The 19,783-nt window shown below is 50.2% G+C and overlaps 1 protein-coding gene across 1 annotated transcript in view; it reads left to right on the top strand.

The window, feature by feature from the left end:
• The first annotated feature begins 13,442 nt into the window (after positions 1 to 13,442).
• The window catches only part of ERGIC1 (endoplasmic reticulum-golgi intermediate compartment 1), a 107,009-nt gene continuing 100,668 nt past the window's right edge, over positions 13,443 to 19,783 (top strand). The window contains exon 1 of the mRNA XM_032625184.1: positions 13,443 to 13,609. Coding sequence (XP_032481075.1) covers positions 13,590 to 13,609 — 20 coding nt within the window. The 5' untranslated portion in view covers positions 13,443 to 13,589. The remainder of the gene's footprint in view (positions 13,610 to 19,783) is intronic.

Genomic DNA, 19,783 nt, shown 5'->3' with positions numbered 1-19,783 from the left:
CCACTCCATATACACATTAGGGTGGCTGTTAATAAAGAAGAAGAGGGAGGGCTTAAAGGTGAAAAAATCCGGGGACTTCCTTGGCGGTCCAGTGGTCAAGACTTTGCCTTCCAATGCAGGGGGTGAGGGTTCTATCCTTGGTCAGGGAGCTAAGAACCCACATGCCTCGGGGACAAACAATCAAAACATAAAACAGAAGCAACATTGTAACAAATTCAATAAAGACATTAAAAATGGTCCACATCAAAAAATCTTAAAAAAAGATCCTAGAAACTATCCACGTGTCCATCAGCAGGAGAATGGGTAAATAAATTAGAGTACAATATACGCATACAATGTATACCACTATGGAGCAGTGAAAATGAATGATCTACATTTGCACGCATCAACATGGATGAATTTCTCAAAGATAATAAATGAAAGAGGCAAGCTGCAAAATAATACACTCAATTATATAAAGGTCAAAAATATTACATTGTACGTATATATACAGTAACACTATAAAGAAGAGCAAAGGAATGACTCACACAAAATTCAAGATGGTGGCTACCTCTGTGTGGATTGGGAGGGAGGGACACATGAGGGCTTCTAAGGTATTGGTGATGTTCTAGTTCTTAAGCTGGGTGATGGATACATGGGTATTCACGCTATAATTATTTAAATTATACATCTGTATTATATACACTTTTGGGTGTATATATATTACATAATTTTTTTAAAAATTTATTTTTGGCTGAGTTGGGTCTTCGTTGCTGCACGCAGGATTTCTCTAGTTGCGGTGAGCAGGGGCTACTCTTTGTTGTGGTGCGCGGGCTTCTCACTGCGGTGGCTTCTCTTGTTGTGGAGCATGGGCTCTAGGCGTGCAGGCTTCAGTAGTTGTGGCACACGAGCTTAGTTGCTCCGCGGCAGGTGGGATCTTCCCAGACCAGGGCTCGAACCCGTGTCCCCTGCATTGGCAGGCAGATTCTTAACAACTGCGCCACCAGGGAAGCCCAATATATAACATAATTTTTTTAAAAAACCTATACATAGAAAAATGCCTGGAAGAACTCTAAATGTGATGGTATCTCAGTAGTGGGACTCTTTTACTTTCTATTTTTCTGTATTTTTAAAATATTCTTTCTCCCTTTTATAGTGAAAAGAGCACTAAACCATGTTAAGAAAAAAAGAAATGAAGAGAGCTTTTCCCTCAAATTTGTTCAGAGAAAAGGGAAGTGAGAGGAAATGGGTGAAAGCTTTGAGCTTTACCTAACTCTAGAAGTAACAGATGACTTTGGAATTTTGAGGCAAAATGCTAATTAAGAGATAATGAGTTTTAACTGTTATCTTGAGGAGGGGAAAAGTTCCTCCCCAGAGTGAGCTCCCCAGTCCCTCTTCTCAGGAAACCCTTGCCAGTTTCAAGAGTGGGCAGAGGGTTTTGATGCCCTTTTGAAACAAGGAACGTCACCAAGGAGATGAAGCCACAGGACTCAACCAGCCCTTGGAGGGGTTGATTTCAGATCCTCTGAAATCAGGGCATGCATCCCCTTTCAAGAGCCTTAAAGACCAGATGAAAGAGAAGAATAAGAGAAACACCACAGAGCTAAGAGAAATACTTGAGCTAGGAGATGGGTTGAGAAAATATGGTCCAACACAGTCGCCATACAACTGGATAGTATGATTGCCATTTGGGTAAATTTAATTCAAGGGTCTTGGGTTTCTCTTCCCAGTACTATCATCTTGTGTACCTCCTCTCTCTCACATCACTGAAAGCCCAACACAAGACAACACAATCGTTCACTCTCTTGAGGCATTCATGTACTCCACAAACACGTAGGTAGGCTTGTTTGGGGCCTGGAGATGCAGGTGAATGAGACAGAGACCCTCACTTCAAGGAGCTTACCCCTGTCAATGGAAAAAGTTATCAACAGTCAATCTAAGAAAGAAATGGAAACTTTTATTGAAGCCAATTATAACCCGGGAGACAGTCTTTCAGAAAGTTCTGAGGACTGTTCTGCCCATCAGAGGTCAAAGCACGGTAATATAAGTTTTTGAGACAAAGTTTATATGTCAATGACATCATTGACAGTTTACACAATCCAGATCTACACATACAAAGAGTGGTGCATCATGGCTCATCTTGGCCCCATGCTGAGACTGGAAAGGAATGTCATCTCCTAAGGAGCTCTGGTTAACCCAGAAGCACAATACACCCTAACGGGGCGGGAAGAGGCCCAAACAGGCAAAGAAAACTTTTATGTTGACATTTTTCTCACCTTGCCATAAAATATGAATTTTATGTCATCACCCTCAAGAGCGGAAGGCAGATATAATGGCAGTTAGAATGGGATGGGAAGTGCTTTGGTAACTAAGTATGAGACGCGGGTGCAGAGGAAAGACATCTAACTCAGCCAGTGAGCAGCAAGGCGAACACCCGAGATGGAATGGCCCCCGCATCAAGGTGCAAAGGATGAGTCACAGTAAACCAGGCACAGAGTGGCTCGGATGACGAGCTGGTCTTCCTCTCGGCCTGGACTGCATGGGCAAAGATGTGGAGGAGAAGAACAGCTGGCCATGAAGGGAACCATAAGTAGTTTGTTTTTCTGGAGTGTGATATTGTGATTAATAATAAGAAATATATATTTGGTCGTCGTCCAGTTTCTGGCGCAGAGCTTCTAAAACCCTAGGAACTTCCTCAGTGATTGATTAAAGCTGTCTTTAGGGCTTCCCTCGTGGCGCAGTGGCTGGGAATCCGCCTGCCCATGCGGGGGACACGGGTTTGAGCCCTGATCCAGGAGGATCCCACGTGCTGTGGAGCAGCCGGGCCCGTGTGCCACAACAGCTGGGCCTGCACTCTAGAGCCTGCGAGCCACAACTGCTGAGCCTGTGTGCCATGACTACTGAGGCCCGTGTGCCTGGAGCCCGTGCTCCGCAACGGGAGAGGCCACCGCAATGAGAAGCCTGCGTGCCACAGCTAGAGAAAGCCTGTGCGTAGCAGCGAGGACCCAACGCAGCCAAAAACAAATAATAATAATAAATAAATGTTTTTTAAATAAATAAAATAAAATTGTCTTTAGATATGCCTAACAAGCCCCTTTCAACCACACCTGGGTTTATGTTAATGAGGTGAAATTTGGAAAGCCTCTAAGGATGGGGGCTGGTTGCCAGGGGAACCAACCATGTGATTGGAGGGTTGTAACTTAGTTGCCTCCCTGACCTCCCGGGAGGGGAGAGGGGCTGGACATTGAGTTCAATCACCTATGGCCAGTGATTTAATCCATCATGCCTATGTAATAAAGCCTCCATAAAAACCCAAAAGGATGACGTTCAGAGAGCTTCCAGGCTGGTGAACACGTGGAGGTGCTGGCAGAATGGCCCCTTGGAGAAGGCATGGAAGCTCCGAGCCCCTTCCCACATACCTCGCCCTATGTACTTCATCTGGCTGTTCATCTGTATCCTTTATAATAAATGGTAAATGCTAAGGAAATGTCACTCTGAGTTCTGAGAGCCACTCTAGCAAGTTAATTGAACCCAAAGAGGTGGTTGCGGGACCCTCCCCTTGCAGGCCATTCAGAAGCACAGGTGACAACCTGGACTTGAGAATGGCATCTGAAGTGGGGCAGTGGGCCCTTAACCTGTGGGATCTAACTCTATCTCCAGGTAGCCAGTGTCAGAATGGAGTTAATTGCTTGGAGGTGTCAGAAAACACATGCTGGATGGAGCATGGATGACAAGGCAGGACCTGGCCAGGGGAGGCTGGAGAAGTGATGAGGAACCCTCTGTCTAAAAGATCTATTCTTACCCGGTCGAGGGACTTAGACCTGGTCCCTTGGGTACCGGGGAGCCATGGAGGTATTTTAACAGAGAAGAGAGGTGGCTGATTTGTCTCTTGTGTTATGATCAATCTGGCATTTAAATGGCCCACTTGATGGTATCATAAACCAGGAAACTTAGGGTACAAACCACAAGCAGATTGGGTAAAGGGAAGGTACAATGCAAACTTAGACAAATCCACATCTGAATCTTGCTCCAATACTCACCAGCTGGCGTGAGTCACTTAGTTCTCTGAGCCACCGTTTGCTCATCTGTAGTGGGGCTGATGTAAGCAACCAGTGAAACACTACCTGTGGAAGCCCTGAGCATAGATCCGTATTATTCTGAAAATAAATCTCCCAGATATTTTGTTAATCCAAAAATGAAGTGGCAGAAGAATATGTATTTCACTACTAATCTTGAAAGACAAATAAAAACAAAACATGTATGTTTGAAAAATGCAGAGAAAAAAATTGGAAAGATTCACACCAAATTGAAAATAGAGGTTCCTTCTGGAGAGGTAGAAGAAAACCTCTTCTAAGATTGGAGCTAGAGATCAAAGGGGCCTTCAGTCTTATCTGTAAAGTTTTCATTTTTTTACATGGAAAGTGTATTCCTATACTACTTGTGTATTTAAAAATTAATTTTAAAATAACCCAACAAAAGCCCTTGACAGAGAGCAGATGTTCAGTGTTCTCTCCCGTCTGCTTGCTTACACAGTGAGATTCGGGGCCCTTCCAGTTCCACTTCCTAATTCACTCTAATTTCAACCCCAGTAGAAGGCCAGAAGGCCTGTCAGAGTCACTCAACAAATATCTGAAGAAGACCTTCTCTGACAAGGTTAGTGGGTCTCTCACAAGTGGGTTAAAGTCTCCCTTAGTGGACCCGAGATCCCACAGTCTCCCCTGGAGGCCACCTGAGGGCCTCCACTCAGTCCTCAGCACCCCCTGCCCCCATCCTGAGGACACTGCCCTCCCTCTGGCCTTCTGGTGGACCGTCAACTCCTTGGGAAGCTCCACTCTGCTTCCTCCCTCCTGGCCTCAGAGCTCCTGGCTGGGAAAGCAGAGAGATGCCTGCCTCCATTGCCTTCCCAAAGAAAGGCTGGGGTCACCCCTGGCCACCAAAAAGCCCAGCGCAGTGAAGAAAATCTTCATCAGTGGTTGCCTTTGCTGGGGCCTGGTGGGGTGAGAGAGATTTCATTCTCCACTGTGGACCCTTTTTCCTGTTTGAATTAACTTTTTATATAGGTTACTTTTTAAATTAAAGAATTACTATTCCTTTAAATAGTTCGGGGAAACAAAAACATTTCACAAAAGCTAATTCTATTTTTAAAACTCTGATTGAGGCCAGATTAGAGTTCTTGATGAATATATGACTTGGCGAGGGGCAGGGCAGAAAGAGAGACAGTCTTTTTTTTTTTTTTTTTTTTTTGGCGGTATGCGGGCCTCTCACTGTTGTGGCCTCTCCTGTTGCGGAGCACAGGCTCCGGACACACAGGCTCAGCGGCCATGGCTCACGGGCCCAGCCGCTCCACGGCATGTGGGATCTTCCCGGACTGGGGCACGAACCCGTGTCCCCCGCATCAGCAGGCGGACTCTCAACCACTGCGCCACCAGGGAAGCCCGAGAGACAGTCTTTTGATGACTCTAAGTATGAACGATGAGTGGGGTGACTCTTCCGGAGAGGAGGGTGCAGCTGATGTCTCCTCTATCCAAAACACCTCAACACTGACTGGGACTCAGTGAGGATTTCCTGAATTTAACTCATGTAGGAAGCCAGGTCTCGGGTCTGCTAAAAATGTACTTGTTTTGGAAAGGAGGAGAAAAAATGAAAAAGTGGATGGAGTGAATTCACAGAGTGTGGAGAGGGCTTGGCTGTTCTTTAGACCTCCTCACTTCACCATGAGACCAGAGAGGGGGTGGGACTTGAGATCCAGCTAAAACCAGATCCAAAGTAGGGGAGCATTCCGCGGGATACACACTTCACCCTCCCAACTACCCCATGAAGTGGGCACTCTCTCCATTTTGCAGAGGAGGAAACTGAGGCTATGGTGGGGAATGAGGCAGCCCCAAGGTTACCCAGACAGGTATTGACTGAACCCTGACCCCAAAGCTTTCTCTTCCACCTTTGACCTCACCTCTCGTCATGCAGCTCTTGGGGTTACAGTGAGCCAGATTTTCATCTGGGCTTTCTCCGTTTGCAGGCACCTTGGAATGTACGGATCTGGCCAGAGACACCTGGAACATATTATTACTGGGCATACGTATATGCATCGCTATTTATGAGGTGCTACACACTTGTATGTAGAGAGAGTTTCTGTCCTGTGTGCTAGTATATCATCAGCTTGCTACAGAGCGAGTGAACGACTCTAATCCTGGAGCTCCCCCACTTCACAGATGAAGAGGTTGAGGCTCAGGGAGCTGAACGGATTTACTTCAGTTATATAGTAATCGGAGCCTTCCAGGTCTTCCTTTTCGGTTTCCTCCGCAGAGTCAAGGTTGGCTTGACACACAACCCATCACCAGCCCACCCTGAGGAAACACAGCACTGACATCAGCTGGAAGAAGAGACCCACCTACCCCTGGGCAGCAGTGCTGCTAATACATGGGACACCCACGCACCATTACATACACTCATGCCTGGGCCACACAAAGGTCTCCCCAAGCTCTCCAAGTTCAGCCAAGGAGCGGGAATGGAGCAGCAGCGAGACGCCCCAGATGCAGTCCCCATCCAACCCCAAGCCACACCGCAGACTGCAGACTGAGGAGGAAAGGGTCCAGGTGAGCTGCATGGCAGAAAGAGAGAAGGAAGGGGAACAGGTGATGCTGAGTCACACAGCTTGTGGAGCTGACTGCTGCCAGTAGAAGGGAGCACTGTCTGAGTTGGACCTCAAACAGGTGAGCCCCCCAGTTCCTGAAAAGTGAGGATGAAATGCCACACCCTGGGCAGGCTCAGAGGTCCCCTGTCTAAAAATTGCAGATGGTTGGTGGGAGATGTGCTTCCTCACTCCTCTGATTTCCATGAGAAGGGGAGATGGGTGAATTCCGACTGGCAAGTTGTCGACTGGGGTCTGAGACTACGTCGGCCAGGTCTTTTGGGAGAAGGCTGTGCACAGGGAACCATGTTCTGCTCTGCCCAGACCTTCCCAGGGAGGCCTTGAACTTTTCCTGCCTTTCCTGTGCCGGCCTGTGTCTGTCTGCCAAATTCAGAGACTGACAGTTAGGAAGCCCAGAAGTCTCATTTGTTCAGAGCACAGACAGGAAAGACAGTGCCATATATTGGGCTCCCTCACATCAAAATATTGTGAGGCATCCCAGCTTAATATACTTTAGGGCCCCTAACTGTAGAAGAAATTTCACGTTTTTAACACAGTTCTTAAAGCCCTCCACAATCCAGCTCCCACTTACTGACCTCTCCAGCTTGACGTAATCCCCGGCCAAAGCCAGGCTGTCTGCTCGCCCACCTCCGTGCTTTTGTGTCCTTCCCCGGGTTGTAGCCAGCCTCCAAGATGACCCCAGTGATCCCCACCTCCTGGCCCCTCCCCACACCCTTGTGAGATCCCTCCCTTCGAATGGAGGCTGGACTTATGAATAGAAGAAGGTAGAAATGACAGTGTGAGCCTTGGAGATGACTTCATAGAATGCCGACTCTCCTCACTCAGCTGGGAGAAGCCATGCCATGACTGGCGTTATGGACAGGTCCATGCGGGGAGGGCTAAAGTCTCCTGCCAACAGCCCTGTGAGTGAGCCTGGATCCTCCAGCTTCAGTCGTCTTGAGATTGCAGCCTTGACCAACAGCTTGACTGCAAGCTCATCACAGATCCTGAGTCAGAACCCCACAGGTAGCTTCTTGTGGATTCCTGACCATGAGAAACTGCAAGGTAACAAATTGCTGTTTGTTTTAAGTTTTGGGTAATCTGTTACACAGCAATAGATAACTAATGAACCCAACCTGCCTTTCTCCTTAAAGCCTGCTTGTTCTTCAAGGTCTCAACTCAGACACTTCTTCCTCCCAGAAGCTTTTCCTGACTCCCCGTAGAAGATACCTGACGATTTAGCCTCCCAACATCCCCTCCATCTTTGGCAATACTGTCCTGACTTTTCTCCCTCTCTTCCTCCCTCCCTTCCTTCCTTTCTTGTGGCCACGCCGCGTAGCTTGCAGGATCTCAGTTCCCCCACCAGGGAATGAACCCATGCCCTCGGCAGTGAAAGTGCTGAGTCCTAACCACTGGACCAACTGGGCGTTCCCACCCCTGACTTTTCTTTAGGAAACCACCCTTCTCCCATCTGAATCTGTGTGTGTGTTGAATGAGGCTGATTCCACTCCAGACTCTAGGGGGTTGGCGTTCAGCCTAGGCCTGGCCTATCCATTCTTCTAGAGCCCACTGTTCAGGGATGCAACCTAAGTCAGCCCCTGAGGGTCAGCCCAGGAGCCTTTGCTGGAGGTAGCAGGAAACAGGTCACCTTTATCTGCTGGAGTTGCAGAGCAGGAAAAACAGCCTACAGCTACAGCTTCCTTCCTTCTTTTTCCTTTTGTTTCACAAGCACAAAAGGAAAGCCTTTCTAGAGGTGAAGCCAGAAGAAAAAAGACGAGCCTAGGGATGGGGAGAGAGATTCCTGATGCAATTATTGAAGTGCCTGGATTCAACTGTGCCTGAAACTAAATCTACCTCTGGACTTTTCTTTCTTCCTTTCTTTCTTTTCCCTTCCCCTTCCCCTCCCTCCCTCCCTCCCTCCCTCCCTCCCTTCCTTCCTTCCTCTTTCTCTCTTTCTCTTTCTTTTTTTCTCTCTTTCTCTCTCTCTCTTTTTTTTGGGCCTTAGGTAGTGTGTGTTGATTTGAAATGATCTCAGTCATCTTGAACCGAAAGAGTTCAGACCAGTTTCATCCCCATGGGTGGAATTAGGGACCCCCTCCTGGCCTCCCAGAACCTCTAGTGCTGCCACTACCACTGCACTTACCACAGAACTGCACCTGCACAAGGAACTGGTGCCCCTCACCCTGATTTTTCGTAATGGTACCACACTTTTGCTTACACCACCCCACCCCCCCGCCGCCCTGCCCCTTAAAAACAGGAATGTGTCATGTTCCTTTGTACATCCAGAGGACCTGTCATAAAGAGGTGCCCAGTGAATAACTTATAATGAATGAATGAGAGTCTTCTAAGTTGGCCAGGAGACTTAGCGGAGCAAGAAAGCAGAGTTGTTTGTTCTGAGGCGCTGCTACGAGGCCCAAGTTACCCTCAAGACCTCTCTGAGCCGACAAAGGACTATTATTTCTTAATCTCTTCATCCAGACCACAGCTGAACCAGCCCCACCCCTGGAACACAAACCAGGCTCCTATTACAGAAAAACAAATCTGACCTGGCCGTTTCCCTGCTTCAAACAACTTTCGGTGACGTGTTTGGCAGGAGGGGGTGGAGACCAGTAAGCATTTGGATCCAGAGAACATTCTACACTATAGAACGTTCATGTGTTTATCAATTGATTCATCCAGCAAGCGTTTAATTCGCACCTGCTCTATGCCAGGCCCTGTACACGTTGCTTCATCTTTACAGCAAGCTTTTAGGGCCATGTATTTGTTATCTGTTGCTGCCTAACAAATCACCCCAAACTTACTGGCTTAAAACAACAAACATTTCTCATCTTGCAGGATCCAGATGCAGCTCAGCTAGATGCCTCTGGGTCAAGGTCTCCCGGGAGGTTGCAGTCAAGTTGTTGGCCAGGGCTGCAGTTATCTCAAGGCCCAACTGAGGCTGAGGGATCCACTTCCAAGTTCATTCACGTGGCCGTTGTGAGGCCCCAAAAGATTCGCTGTGAGCTCTCTCACGTGGGCCTCTCCACATGGCAGCTGGCTTGCCCAGATCTGAGAAACAGCAAGAGTGTCCGAGACAGAAGCTACTATCTTTCTATATCTTAGTCTTAGGTGCGGCATGCCATCGCATCTGCCGTATTCTGTTTATTAGAAGTGAGTAAGTTCAGCCTACACTCTAAGGAAGGAGATTACACAAGGGTTTGAATATGAGGAGGTAGATTAATTGGGATGACCATTTTAGAGGCTACCTGCCACAGGTAAGGTATTATTATCCTTCATTTCATACTCAGACAGCCAGCTAGTTAAGCAATGTGTCCATGTCTCCCAGCTAGAGAGTCATCTGACTGCAGTGCTTTAGCATTTCACTAAGCCATATGGGAGTGAGGTGGAGGAAGACAGGGAGAAGGTGCTGGTAGAACAGCAAATGGGGATGGAGTCTTTATTAACTATCTACACTGTGTAACTGAATACCCACAACTTAGTAGCATAAAATAAACATGTATTACCTCACATAGTTTCTAAGAGTCAGGAATTCAGGAGCAGCTTAATTGAGTGGTTCTGGATCAGGGTTTCTCGTGAGGCTGTAGTTAAGCTGTGGTCTGGAGCTGCAGCTTTGAAGATTTATCGGGGCTGAGGATCCATTTCCAGGATGGCTCACTCACATGGCTGTTGGCAGGAGGCCTCAGTTCTTTGCCACTTGGACCTCTCTGTAACCATGCTTGAGTATCTTGAGGACACAGAAGCTGGTTTCCTCCAGAACAAGTGACTCAGGAGAGCCTAAGCAGAAGCCTCAATGCCCTTACTACCTAGCCTGAAGAGTCATATGCTGTCATTTCTGCAGTGTCCTGTTGGTTACCCAGCCTGGCGCTTTGCAATGTGGGAGGTGATTATACAGGGCATGGAGGCTGGAGGCTGGCTGCTATAGGGTCCTGGAAGATTAGTAATCCTAAAACTCAACTTTTAGTAAGTCAGTCCCTTGGTCAAAGAGATCCAGAGCTTTCCCATTTACTGTAACACAACATCTGATTTCCTTAGTTCTATCTCACACTGTCTTTTGGGCTGATGGGCCATCTGGGACTGGCAGCTTGGTCTGCTTACAGACCTCAAGTGTCCCCACAGAGATCCTTGTTGATGTGCCCCCTCCCCATCCTGTCTGTTCTATGGGAACCTCTGGAAAACCTCCATTCAGCCTTTGATACACAGTTATTGTCCCCCCACCCCACATGTGCAGGCTGTGGTTGGATGCTGGGATAAGATGGTGCGCAAACAGACATCCATCCTCCATGGAGAACTTCCAGTCGACATGGGGAGGTAGACACTAGCCAATTAATAATCTCTTCACAAACTGTGACAAATTCTCCCCCAAAAAAACCTACGGGTGGCATGTGAGCATATAATGGGGGACCTGGCCTACTCTGTACATGGTAGTTGAACCAAGCCAAGAAATTAACCAGGCTGGGCAGGTGTATTAGTATTAGGTTCAGGTGTAAGTGTCTGAAAATCCAGAATAACAGTAGCTTAAACAAGACATGTTTATTTCTCTCTTGCTTAGAAGTCTGGGGAGGTGTTTGAGAACAGGCACTGTGCCATTCAGTGGCAGGGACCCAGGCTCCTTCTATCTTGTCGCTCTGCTCTGCATGGCCTTCAACACATGGGTCAGGATGGTGGCATCCACATCCTGGGCAGCCAGATGGACAAAGGGACACAGTGGATAATATCCACCAATAATCCCTGAAGCAGCCGCAAGATGCTTCCCCTTACATCTCAATGGCCAGAACTTAGTCACATGGCCACACCTAGCTGCAAGAGAAGCTGGGAAATACAACTCTCATTCTGAACACACTCATATGCCCAGCCAAAAACTGGGAGCTCCATCATCATGCAAAAATAGCAACCAATAGTCAACCCTCTCTTGCATTTACTCTGTGCCAGGCACTGTCCTAAGTCCTTGACGCTCATCAATACATTTCATCCTCACAACACATCTATGAGGATGGTACTATTATTGCCCCAATTTTACAGATGAGGAAGCTGAGGTACAGAAGTAAAATAAGTTAGTAAGCGGACAGGCTAGAAGGTGATCCCATGTGGTATGACTCCAGAGTATGGGCTCTGTTACCATAGTTAACAGTTATGAAGAAAGTGAGAATCTATTGGGAGACATGCACATTCTCTGTCCATATAGCAAGGTGCAAGGCAGAGATAGGAACATGCTCAAGAAAGAGTAAATGCAAAAGCCGCCCCGCCCCCCACATCCCACCAAAGCAAGGTCCTTTATCGCAGCACCTCTCAAACTTAAATGTGCTGGTGAATCACTTGGAGATCAGGCGAAACGCACGCTTGGTTCAGTAGGTCTGGACTGGGGCTGAGAATTTGCCCCATGGTACCTAAGCAGTTGGTCTGTGGACCACCAGCAGACTGTGGACCACATTTTGAGAGGGAGGGCTCGTGGTCAAATGCCCACCACTCCATGACTCCCCTCCTGCACAGGCCTGGGCCAACAAACAGTCCTTTGGGCTCAGTGGCTACCCCAGGCCCCTTCAACCTTCTTGCTGCCCCCAGGTTTTGAGTTCTGGCTGAGATTTCCCTCTCTCTCCCAAGAGTGCCAGGCCCCTTGTTGAGTGAATGAATGAAAAGGGAATGCTGGAGGGCAAAGGGAAGGAGAGCCAACTGGGTGTGTGGTCCAGGGGAAGAGTTTGGTTCACTGCCCACGCTCTACACCGGACCGGAACTGGCACCGTGCATTCTGAATTCTCCCAGAGGAATCGGTACCACCATTTCTCCCTATTTATAGATGAGGAAACTTCCTGCTGGCCCCGCTTTTTGAACACGAGCCCCCACCTTCCTCTCCTGGGGTTTTTCAAGCTCTTTGTTACCGCAACCTTGGAGGTGGGGCCAACCATAGAGGGAACGTTCAGAATGAGTATCCTCTACCTGGGTGTTGCGTTACAACTACCAACTCCTCTAACCCAGCAATCCCGGAAGGAGATGCTGATGACCTGTGAATTTCGCAGAAGGAAACTAAGGCTCAGGAGAGGTCCCCAGTGGGCCAAGTCACGAGGCAGGTCTTAGTCTGCTGTCCTGAATAGACCGGGCTCGGCGCCGGCCCGGTGAATACCATCAGAATGAACCACACATGGAAGATGCACGCAGAGAGGTAGAGCTACCAGGCCAACCACAATAGCTTCAGGTGACGAGCCCTTACTAGGTGCCAGGCACCACACTAAGCAGTCTCCCAACTTTCTCATTTGATCCCCAGGAAAAAGCTCCTCCAGTAAGTGTCATCATCCTCTTTGTGCAGCCGTGGAAACGGGTGTGGGCTCAGAGGAGCCAAGCATCTTCCCCAGAGAGGCACAGCAGGGACGTGGTGGGTCCCCTTTACAAATCTAGGCCTGCCTGCTTTCCTCCTTTCTTTCAGAGTATCAGGCCCTTTACTCAGAGTTAGACGCTGTGTGTAGCCCACATCTGGACCATTCCATTTAATTTTCACAACCCAAGGAAACTGTTTTACAAACGCAAAACAACGGAGGAGGCTCGTAGAGGCAGAGGGATTTGCTCAAGGTCACACAGAGAGAAAGTGATGGAAAACACAGTGCGGGGGCTGGGAAAGAATGAACGCGGGAGTCTTTGGGTGCTCCCTTCCTCTCCAAGCCTCGACCCTCATCGCGCGCCCACCAAGGACAGCCCCTCCCCCTCCCAGCCCCCAGCCCCCAGCCCCTTAGGCCCCCAGGCCCTCAGGCCCCCGGGCCCCTTTAACAGGGCGGCGGAAGGGGCGGCCGGGGGCGGTGGCGGCGCCCAATGGGCTGCGCGGAGCGTCACTTCCCGGCGGCCGGAGGCAGCGGCGAGTGTAGAGGGCTGGGGGCGGCCGGCGGGGGCGGGGCGGCCGGCGGAGGCGTTGGCAGCGGGCTGGGACCCACGCGGCGCCGCGGCCCACCTGGCCTGCAGGGCTCCCACCCCCGGCGGCAGCGGCGGCGGCGGCGGCACGATGCCCTTTGACTTCAGGAGGTGAGTATGGCTACCCCGGCCACCGGGGAGCCCCCTCCGCGGGCGCGGAGGATGCTTGGGCACGCCGCGGACCCCTCCCGCCTGGAGCGCAAAAGCGGCCCTTCGCCCTGTGCACGCCTCGGCAGGCCCTCGGGGACGCCGGGATGGCCCCCCTGCCGCACACAAAGCCAGCTGGAGCCTCGGAGAGCCTCCTCGTGCAGCGGGAAGCGAGGCCGCCCACCTCTCGGGCCGCTCCGCCCCTTCCCTCCGCGGAGCCCCCTCCCCAGGCTGCCTCGACACCTCGCAAACTCGCATCCCCTTACCCCCATGCTGGGAAACAGGTTTCCTCCCTCCCCTAGATAGGAGCAAACAAGCCATCCCCTTCGTCTTCTCTACGGAGCCTCCTTTCGTGAACCCCACCCCAGCTGACAGGTGCGTTCAGGGCACCTCGGATGAGCCCCCAGTGATCCGCAGGGGTGTGCAGACCCATCCCGCCAGACAGCTGCTGGAGGGTTTCAGGTTTCCATAGGCTCAGACTCTCCCTTACTGGGCGGAACCGGAGGCCTGTACCTCAGCCAGTCCTGGTCCTGTGTTCTGGGTATGGGGGCTCCATGGGGGAGGGGAGGAGGTAAGGGAGCTGTGGGCAGGACTTTGCAGAGAGCCTAGCCTGATCTGCCCTTGGCTTTCTACAGTCACCACAATGGGCCCTTTGTGGGGTCCAGCCGCCTCATGGTCCACGTTGCGCTGGGCTAGGCCTTCTGGAATTGGGGGAGGGGGTCTACATCCACACTTTCCCTTGAGGTATGGAGCCCCAGGGGATGCCCTGGCCTGAGGCAGCCACACTGTGGTGTATAGACAGAAAAATAGCTGGGCTTTAGTGGGGAGGAGCTGGATCAGAATCCTGGCTCTGCCCCCTCCACTGAACAGCTTGGTATATTCTAGAAGTTAGGGGTGAAGGCTTTGGGTTCAGACCTCCCCTTTGCTGCACAGCTTGATGACTCGGGCAAGTGTCTGAGCCTTCTCAGTATCTCTGTGTCACCACCTGCAAATTGGGGCTAAAAATAAAGTCCCACCTGCAAGGGCTGAATGCATGAGAAGAGCTTAATTCAGAGCCTGGAGAGGTACAGAGCTGAGAAGTGCGAGGTTAGTGGACAAGCAGCCTCTCCATGAGGCCACTTCCTCATCCACAAAATAGGGATTCCGGTCCCTGCCAGCTCCTTCCCTCCCTACAGGTGTGAATGAAGTCAGGGTAAAGCGACAGCCTTCCTGGGAAGAAAAGCCTGGCAGTGACCCCCATGGCATGTGGACATGTTGGAGTTTAAGCATGGAGAGAACATTGGCCGTGGAACTCTTGCACTGGCTGACGTGGTACTCAGCCTGCCCTGGGCACCATTGCCATCCCACAAACAGCCTGCCGCTTCCATGCAGCCCTGGGGCTGGCACCAGGGTCTCAGACAAATGTTTGCAGACCCAGGGCGTTTTCATACAAGGAAAACCCCTGTGATGGAATTCAGGGGCAGTCCTCGTACCGACGGTTAACATTCAGGACATGAGAGAGCTGTAGCTGGCACATTGATTCCTGGTTCCATAAAGCCTCCCCTTACCCAGGCTGATAATTCCTGCCCTCGCCCCGCATCCCTTTGTGAGTCAGTAGGTTCCAGTGATTTTGACCTTATCGGGGAAGTCACTGCTTTCGGGCATAGAATTCATTCACTCTGCTCCTAATCTCCCATTGTAGGAGGAGGAAGTTGAGGGCTGAGGGTCTTGCCCTGGACCTCATGGGACCTAGATTGAAGGGTGGGCCAGGGTCCCAGGTCACGCACAGCTCCTGACCTGGTGCCCCTTGAGTCGGAGGTTTGGAGTGTCCAGGTACCACTGGGGCCCCAGCTTAATGAGGTGTTTTAATCAATTTCCTTGAAGGCTTGTGCCACCACAGAACAGTGAGAATGGATTCAACACTTCCCGTTCACACCTTGGAGGACGAGCCTTCTTAAGATGTGTTCATTCCAGGTCTCAGGTTCTAAGGAAGGGTCCTCTGTACGCGCACTTCAGTGTTCATTGATCAAACATTCACTGAGTGTCTGCTCCGTGCTCAGCCCTCCGCCACGTGCCCCACTGCAGAGCTGGGTGACATGGGACTCGTTTGCTCAGGGCCAGGCAGTGGTGAGCTGGTGGAGCTGGGATTCGATCTGGGGACTGTTAGCTGCAAAGCCTTAGCTGTGGGAGAAGAGGGAGGTCTTGGCGGGTCCCACAGCCTTGTCAGATCTCTTAAAAAACCATGCGGACGTGGAGAGGGGCATGCTCTGGTTGAACCCCCCCTCTCCCAGTTCGAAGCCAGGGAGAAGACCAGGCTTCCTGATCGTTTTGCTCTCCTTAATACAGAGCACAATCAGGAAGGGGGAAAAGGAACCTCTTGCTCTTTCTTACCAGAACTCCTTGTTTTCCTAGTGCCTGTGGGGACCTCGTGCACCTTACCTCCTGTGTGCTTTCCTGTCTGTGAAATGGGGATGAGAACAGTACCCGTTGTCGAGAAGATTAACTGAGCCAGTGTGTGTAAAGCATTTAGATACAGAGTATGCACCCAATAAATATTGGCCACTCTTTTCATTGTGTTATTTCATCGAAGCACCTATATTTCCTAACACTGTATAATTCACTTAATTATTTTATGCTTATTCTCTTTTTTCCTCCCATGAAAACATGAGCTCCCTAGGGCAAAGATCTTTATCTGTTTCATTCACTGTTGTAACTCCAGGGCCTAGAATCCTGCCAGGACCACACTCGCCCCCAGGATATGTCTCTCAGAGTCTGTCAAGGAAGGCAAGGGCATGCTGTGATTTGACGTGGCAGTTCTTTTGCTGGGAACCTTTTCAGCTATGGGTGGTTAATTTCTCCCCTTCCTTCCTTGAATGGGCTCTTCTCTCAATTGTAGTTGGGGGTGGGGAATAGGCTGAATACAGAGGAGGGACCCCGAGGCCTTCAAAGATGACTTGTGTTTGTTTTGCTCCTGGTGCATTGTTTCATTAATCGCTGGACCTTGCAGTGGTGGAACCGGCCTTGGTTCCGTGGGCGTTGGCCCTACCCGGACCCAGTTCCGGCTGGCAAGGGCCAGAGCACCTGCTGTCTCTGGCTCAGGCCGGGGGTGGGGGTGGGGAGAAGGTAGGGGCATTTCCTGCAGCCCAGGCCCAGGAGAGCCTGAGCGCGCGGCTTTCAGGCACGCAGAGATGGCCGGCTCCCCGCGACGCAGCCTCTGAGTTGAAACCCCAAGACCGGGGGTGTGCTGCTGTCCTGTCACTGACCATCTGGACCCTGGGACAGTTGACTTACCTTCTCCGAGCCTCAGTTTCTTCATTTTAAGGAGAAGATGGCAATCTTCATTGCCTCACCTTGTAGGGTAGATGTAGGGGCAAGTGAGGTGTCCCTGCAGGGTACAGCCGGCTGCATAATTTGCGGGGCCCAGTGCAAAATGAAAACGCAGAACCCCTTGTTGGAAAAGTATTACGGATGTCAGGACGGTGACAGCAGAGCGTTAGACTAAGCCTAGACGCAGCGCTCTGAGCACAGGACCCGTGCGACCGCGCAGTTCGCACGCCTGTGATGCCGGCCCTGCTGCGGCGCCTTGGTTCAGCCTCCGTCGCCTCTCAGTCTGGCCTTCCAAGTGGTCTCTCATCTCCAAGAGACCCCAGATCTTAGAACCCCAGGGGAGCTTTCCAAAGTTGACCTGATTTTTTTCACATTCTGGTTTCAACCGTCAAGTGGGGCCCATTGCTCTGATCAAGTATGATTTCCTTAGCTCCCCATGCGGCCTTGCCCAGTGCGGGGGTCCCTGCAGAGCTCCCCTCACTCCCTGTGCCAGGGTCATCCCCGACCACCAGTGCGGGCTCTGAGCACATAATCAGAACTCAGCAGATAGTACAGTGGCTTATGTGAGTGCCTGTATTTCTACCTTACCTCATTCCAGAAAGATCTTGGGGAAGTTGACGGAAACACGTACTTTACAACAAGTTTTAAAAAAATATAAATAGGGCTTCCCTGGTGGCGCAGTGATTAGGAGTCCGCCTGCCGATGCAGGGGACGCAGGTTCGTGCCCCGGTCCGGGAAGATCCCACATGCCGCGGAGCGGCTGGGCCCGTGAGCCATGGCCGCTGAGCCTGCGCGTCCGGAGCCTGTGCTCCGCAACGGGAGAGGCCACAACAGTGAGAGGCCCTCGTACCGGAAAAAAAAAAAAAAAAAAAAAAAAAAAAAAAAAAAAAAAAAAAAAAAATATAAATAGACTTAAAAATCAGGGCCAAAGGGAAATAAAGAACAGACTGGAGGAAAGATCTGAAAATCAAGCCAGCATTTCACATTTATTGAGCACTTACTAGTGCCTGACACTGTGGTAAGGGTCTTACCTGTGCTCATTTAATCCCACACCAACCCTGCAAGGCAGACACTGTTGTTATCCCACTCTACAGATGAGCCAGTGGAAGTGCAGCAGAGTTAAGGGACGTGATGGGTCAGCAGAAGGCACTGGGGTTGGAATGCTGTTCTTGTGCTCCAGAGCCCCACTTGTATCCTATAGGCTCATCTCTAAAGCTTTGCCCTTCCGTTCACCGAGTTCAGAGAGAACTGAAACCCCCTCTAATTGGATTCCTTGGCTTTCTCATCTCTAATCCTTTCCCAGTAGTGCTCATTAAGAAGCTTAAAGTCATCAGCCTTTATATTTTTTTTTATTTATTTTTTAACTAGACTCATGTGGTCTGACACCTGATTCTGAAATTGTCTTTAAAGAACCCTCACTATGGTCTCACAGCAATTTAGAGCATCTCATTCTGGAGGGTCCAGGTTTTCCCACTCCGGCCACGGGGGCTTTAGAGTGTAGAGCATATGTTTAGCTTCTCATCTGGATGTGGAAGGGGATGGAAAAATCTCTCCTCCTGAGGCGGTTTGGACTCATTCCTGATACCATACTATCTAAAGCTGGACTTTAGCCAGCTGTGGCCTCGTTAAGTTCTGTTTCCCATCTGGTAATCCTTTCATTTTTTATTTTGGAGTTGCTCCTGGGCAGTTTTCATCGGGCACTGGAGAGGCAGGCAGGGTGTGAGGAGGGCATTTGGGGTGAGGCTTACCCACCACCTCTGTATCAGTGAACATCAGCTCTGCTGTATGTTAGAATCACTGGAGGAGTTTTAAAAATCCCCAAACTCAGGTGGTGCTCCAGACCCAGTAATCAGGATCTGAGGGTGGGGGACTCGGGCATCAGTATTTTATAAAGGTCCTCACGTGATTCCAAGTGTACAGCTAAGATTGAGAAGACTACTCTAGATGCAGAGAACCCATATTAATCAGGCCAAGAGCACAGGGGCAGCCAGATGCCAGAGTGGGTCTTTGGAGGGGAGGTTGGGGAGTAGAGTCTGGTCCCATCTGTCCCCCCCCGCAAGCACATTCCCTCTGGGACTGTTCTTCACTAGTAAAGCTGTCACTAAGGCAGGGCAGTGGTGGTGGCGTTACCTTTCCGTGGATATCCTTGCTTTTCAAAGTGTGGTTCCCACACCAGCAGCTTCAGCATCACCTAGGAACTTGTTGGAAATGCAAGATCCCCTGGTGATTTGAATGTACAGTAAGATTGACTAACTCAGCATCTCCCAGACTGTGCCGCTCCATAATGGGTCCCCCATTTGGAGATCCACAGCAAGTGCCTAACTTTCTAAAGGCTCTGAGAAGTCCTGCACAAAAGGAACCTGAGTCACTTAGCCCGGCTTTTGCCAAACTTACTATCTAAGCCACCCTTGTTCTTCATGGGGCGGCCAGTACCATTTCTCAGAATATTATTTGGGAAACAGCTGTAATTGTTCCTTTAAGAAAGTGGTAATTAGCCTAATTGTCTGTTGTCAACTTTAACATTTAGGTTTGTTAACTTAATTACATTGGTGTCTATGCAGGAAAAGTACCGAATGGGAAAAAAACCTGCCAACACTAGCATGTATTGGTTTTTAAAAGTCTTGACCCTTGGGAGAGGCAGGAGGAACTCAGGGTTCCCTGTACTACCAAGAACTCGGGGATACGTAAGTTGCTTTACAAATCTTCTCATCCTCTGAGTGGGCATTATTCCTATTTTACATCCAGGGAAATTGACCCCCAGAGATGCTGGGTCACATAGCTGGTGCATCTAGGGGTCCCTGGGGGACCAGCACACACACCTGACAGTAAAAT

This window comes from Phocoena sinus, chromosome 3 (genome assembly GCF_008692025.1).
Source record: "Phocoena sinus isolate mPhoSin1 chromosome 3, mPhoSin1.pri, whole genome shotgun sequence".
NCBI lineage: Eukaryota > Metazoa > Chordata > Mammalia > Artiodactyla > Phocoenidae > Phocoena > Phocoena sinus.
This window is presented reverse-complemented; position numbering and strand designations above follow the sequence as displayed.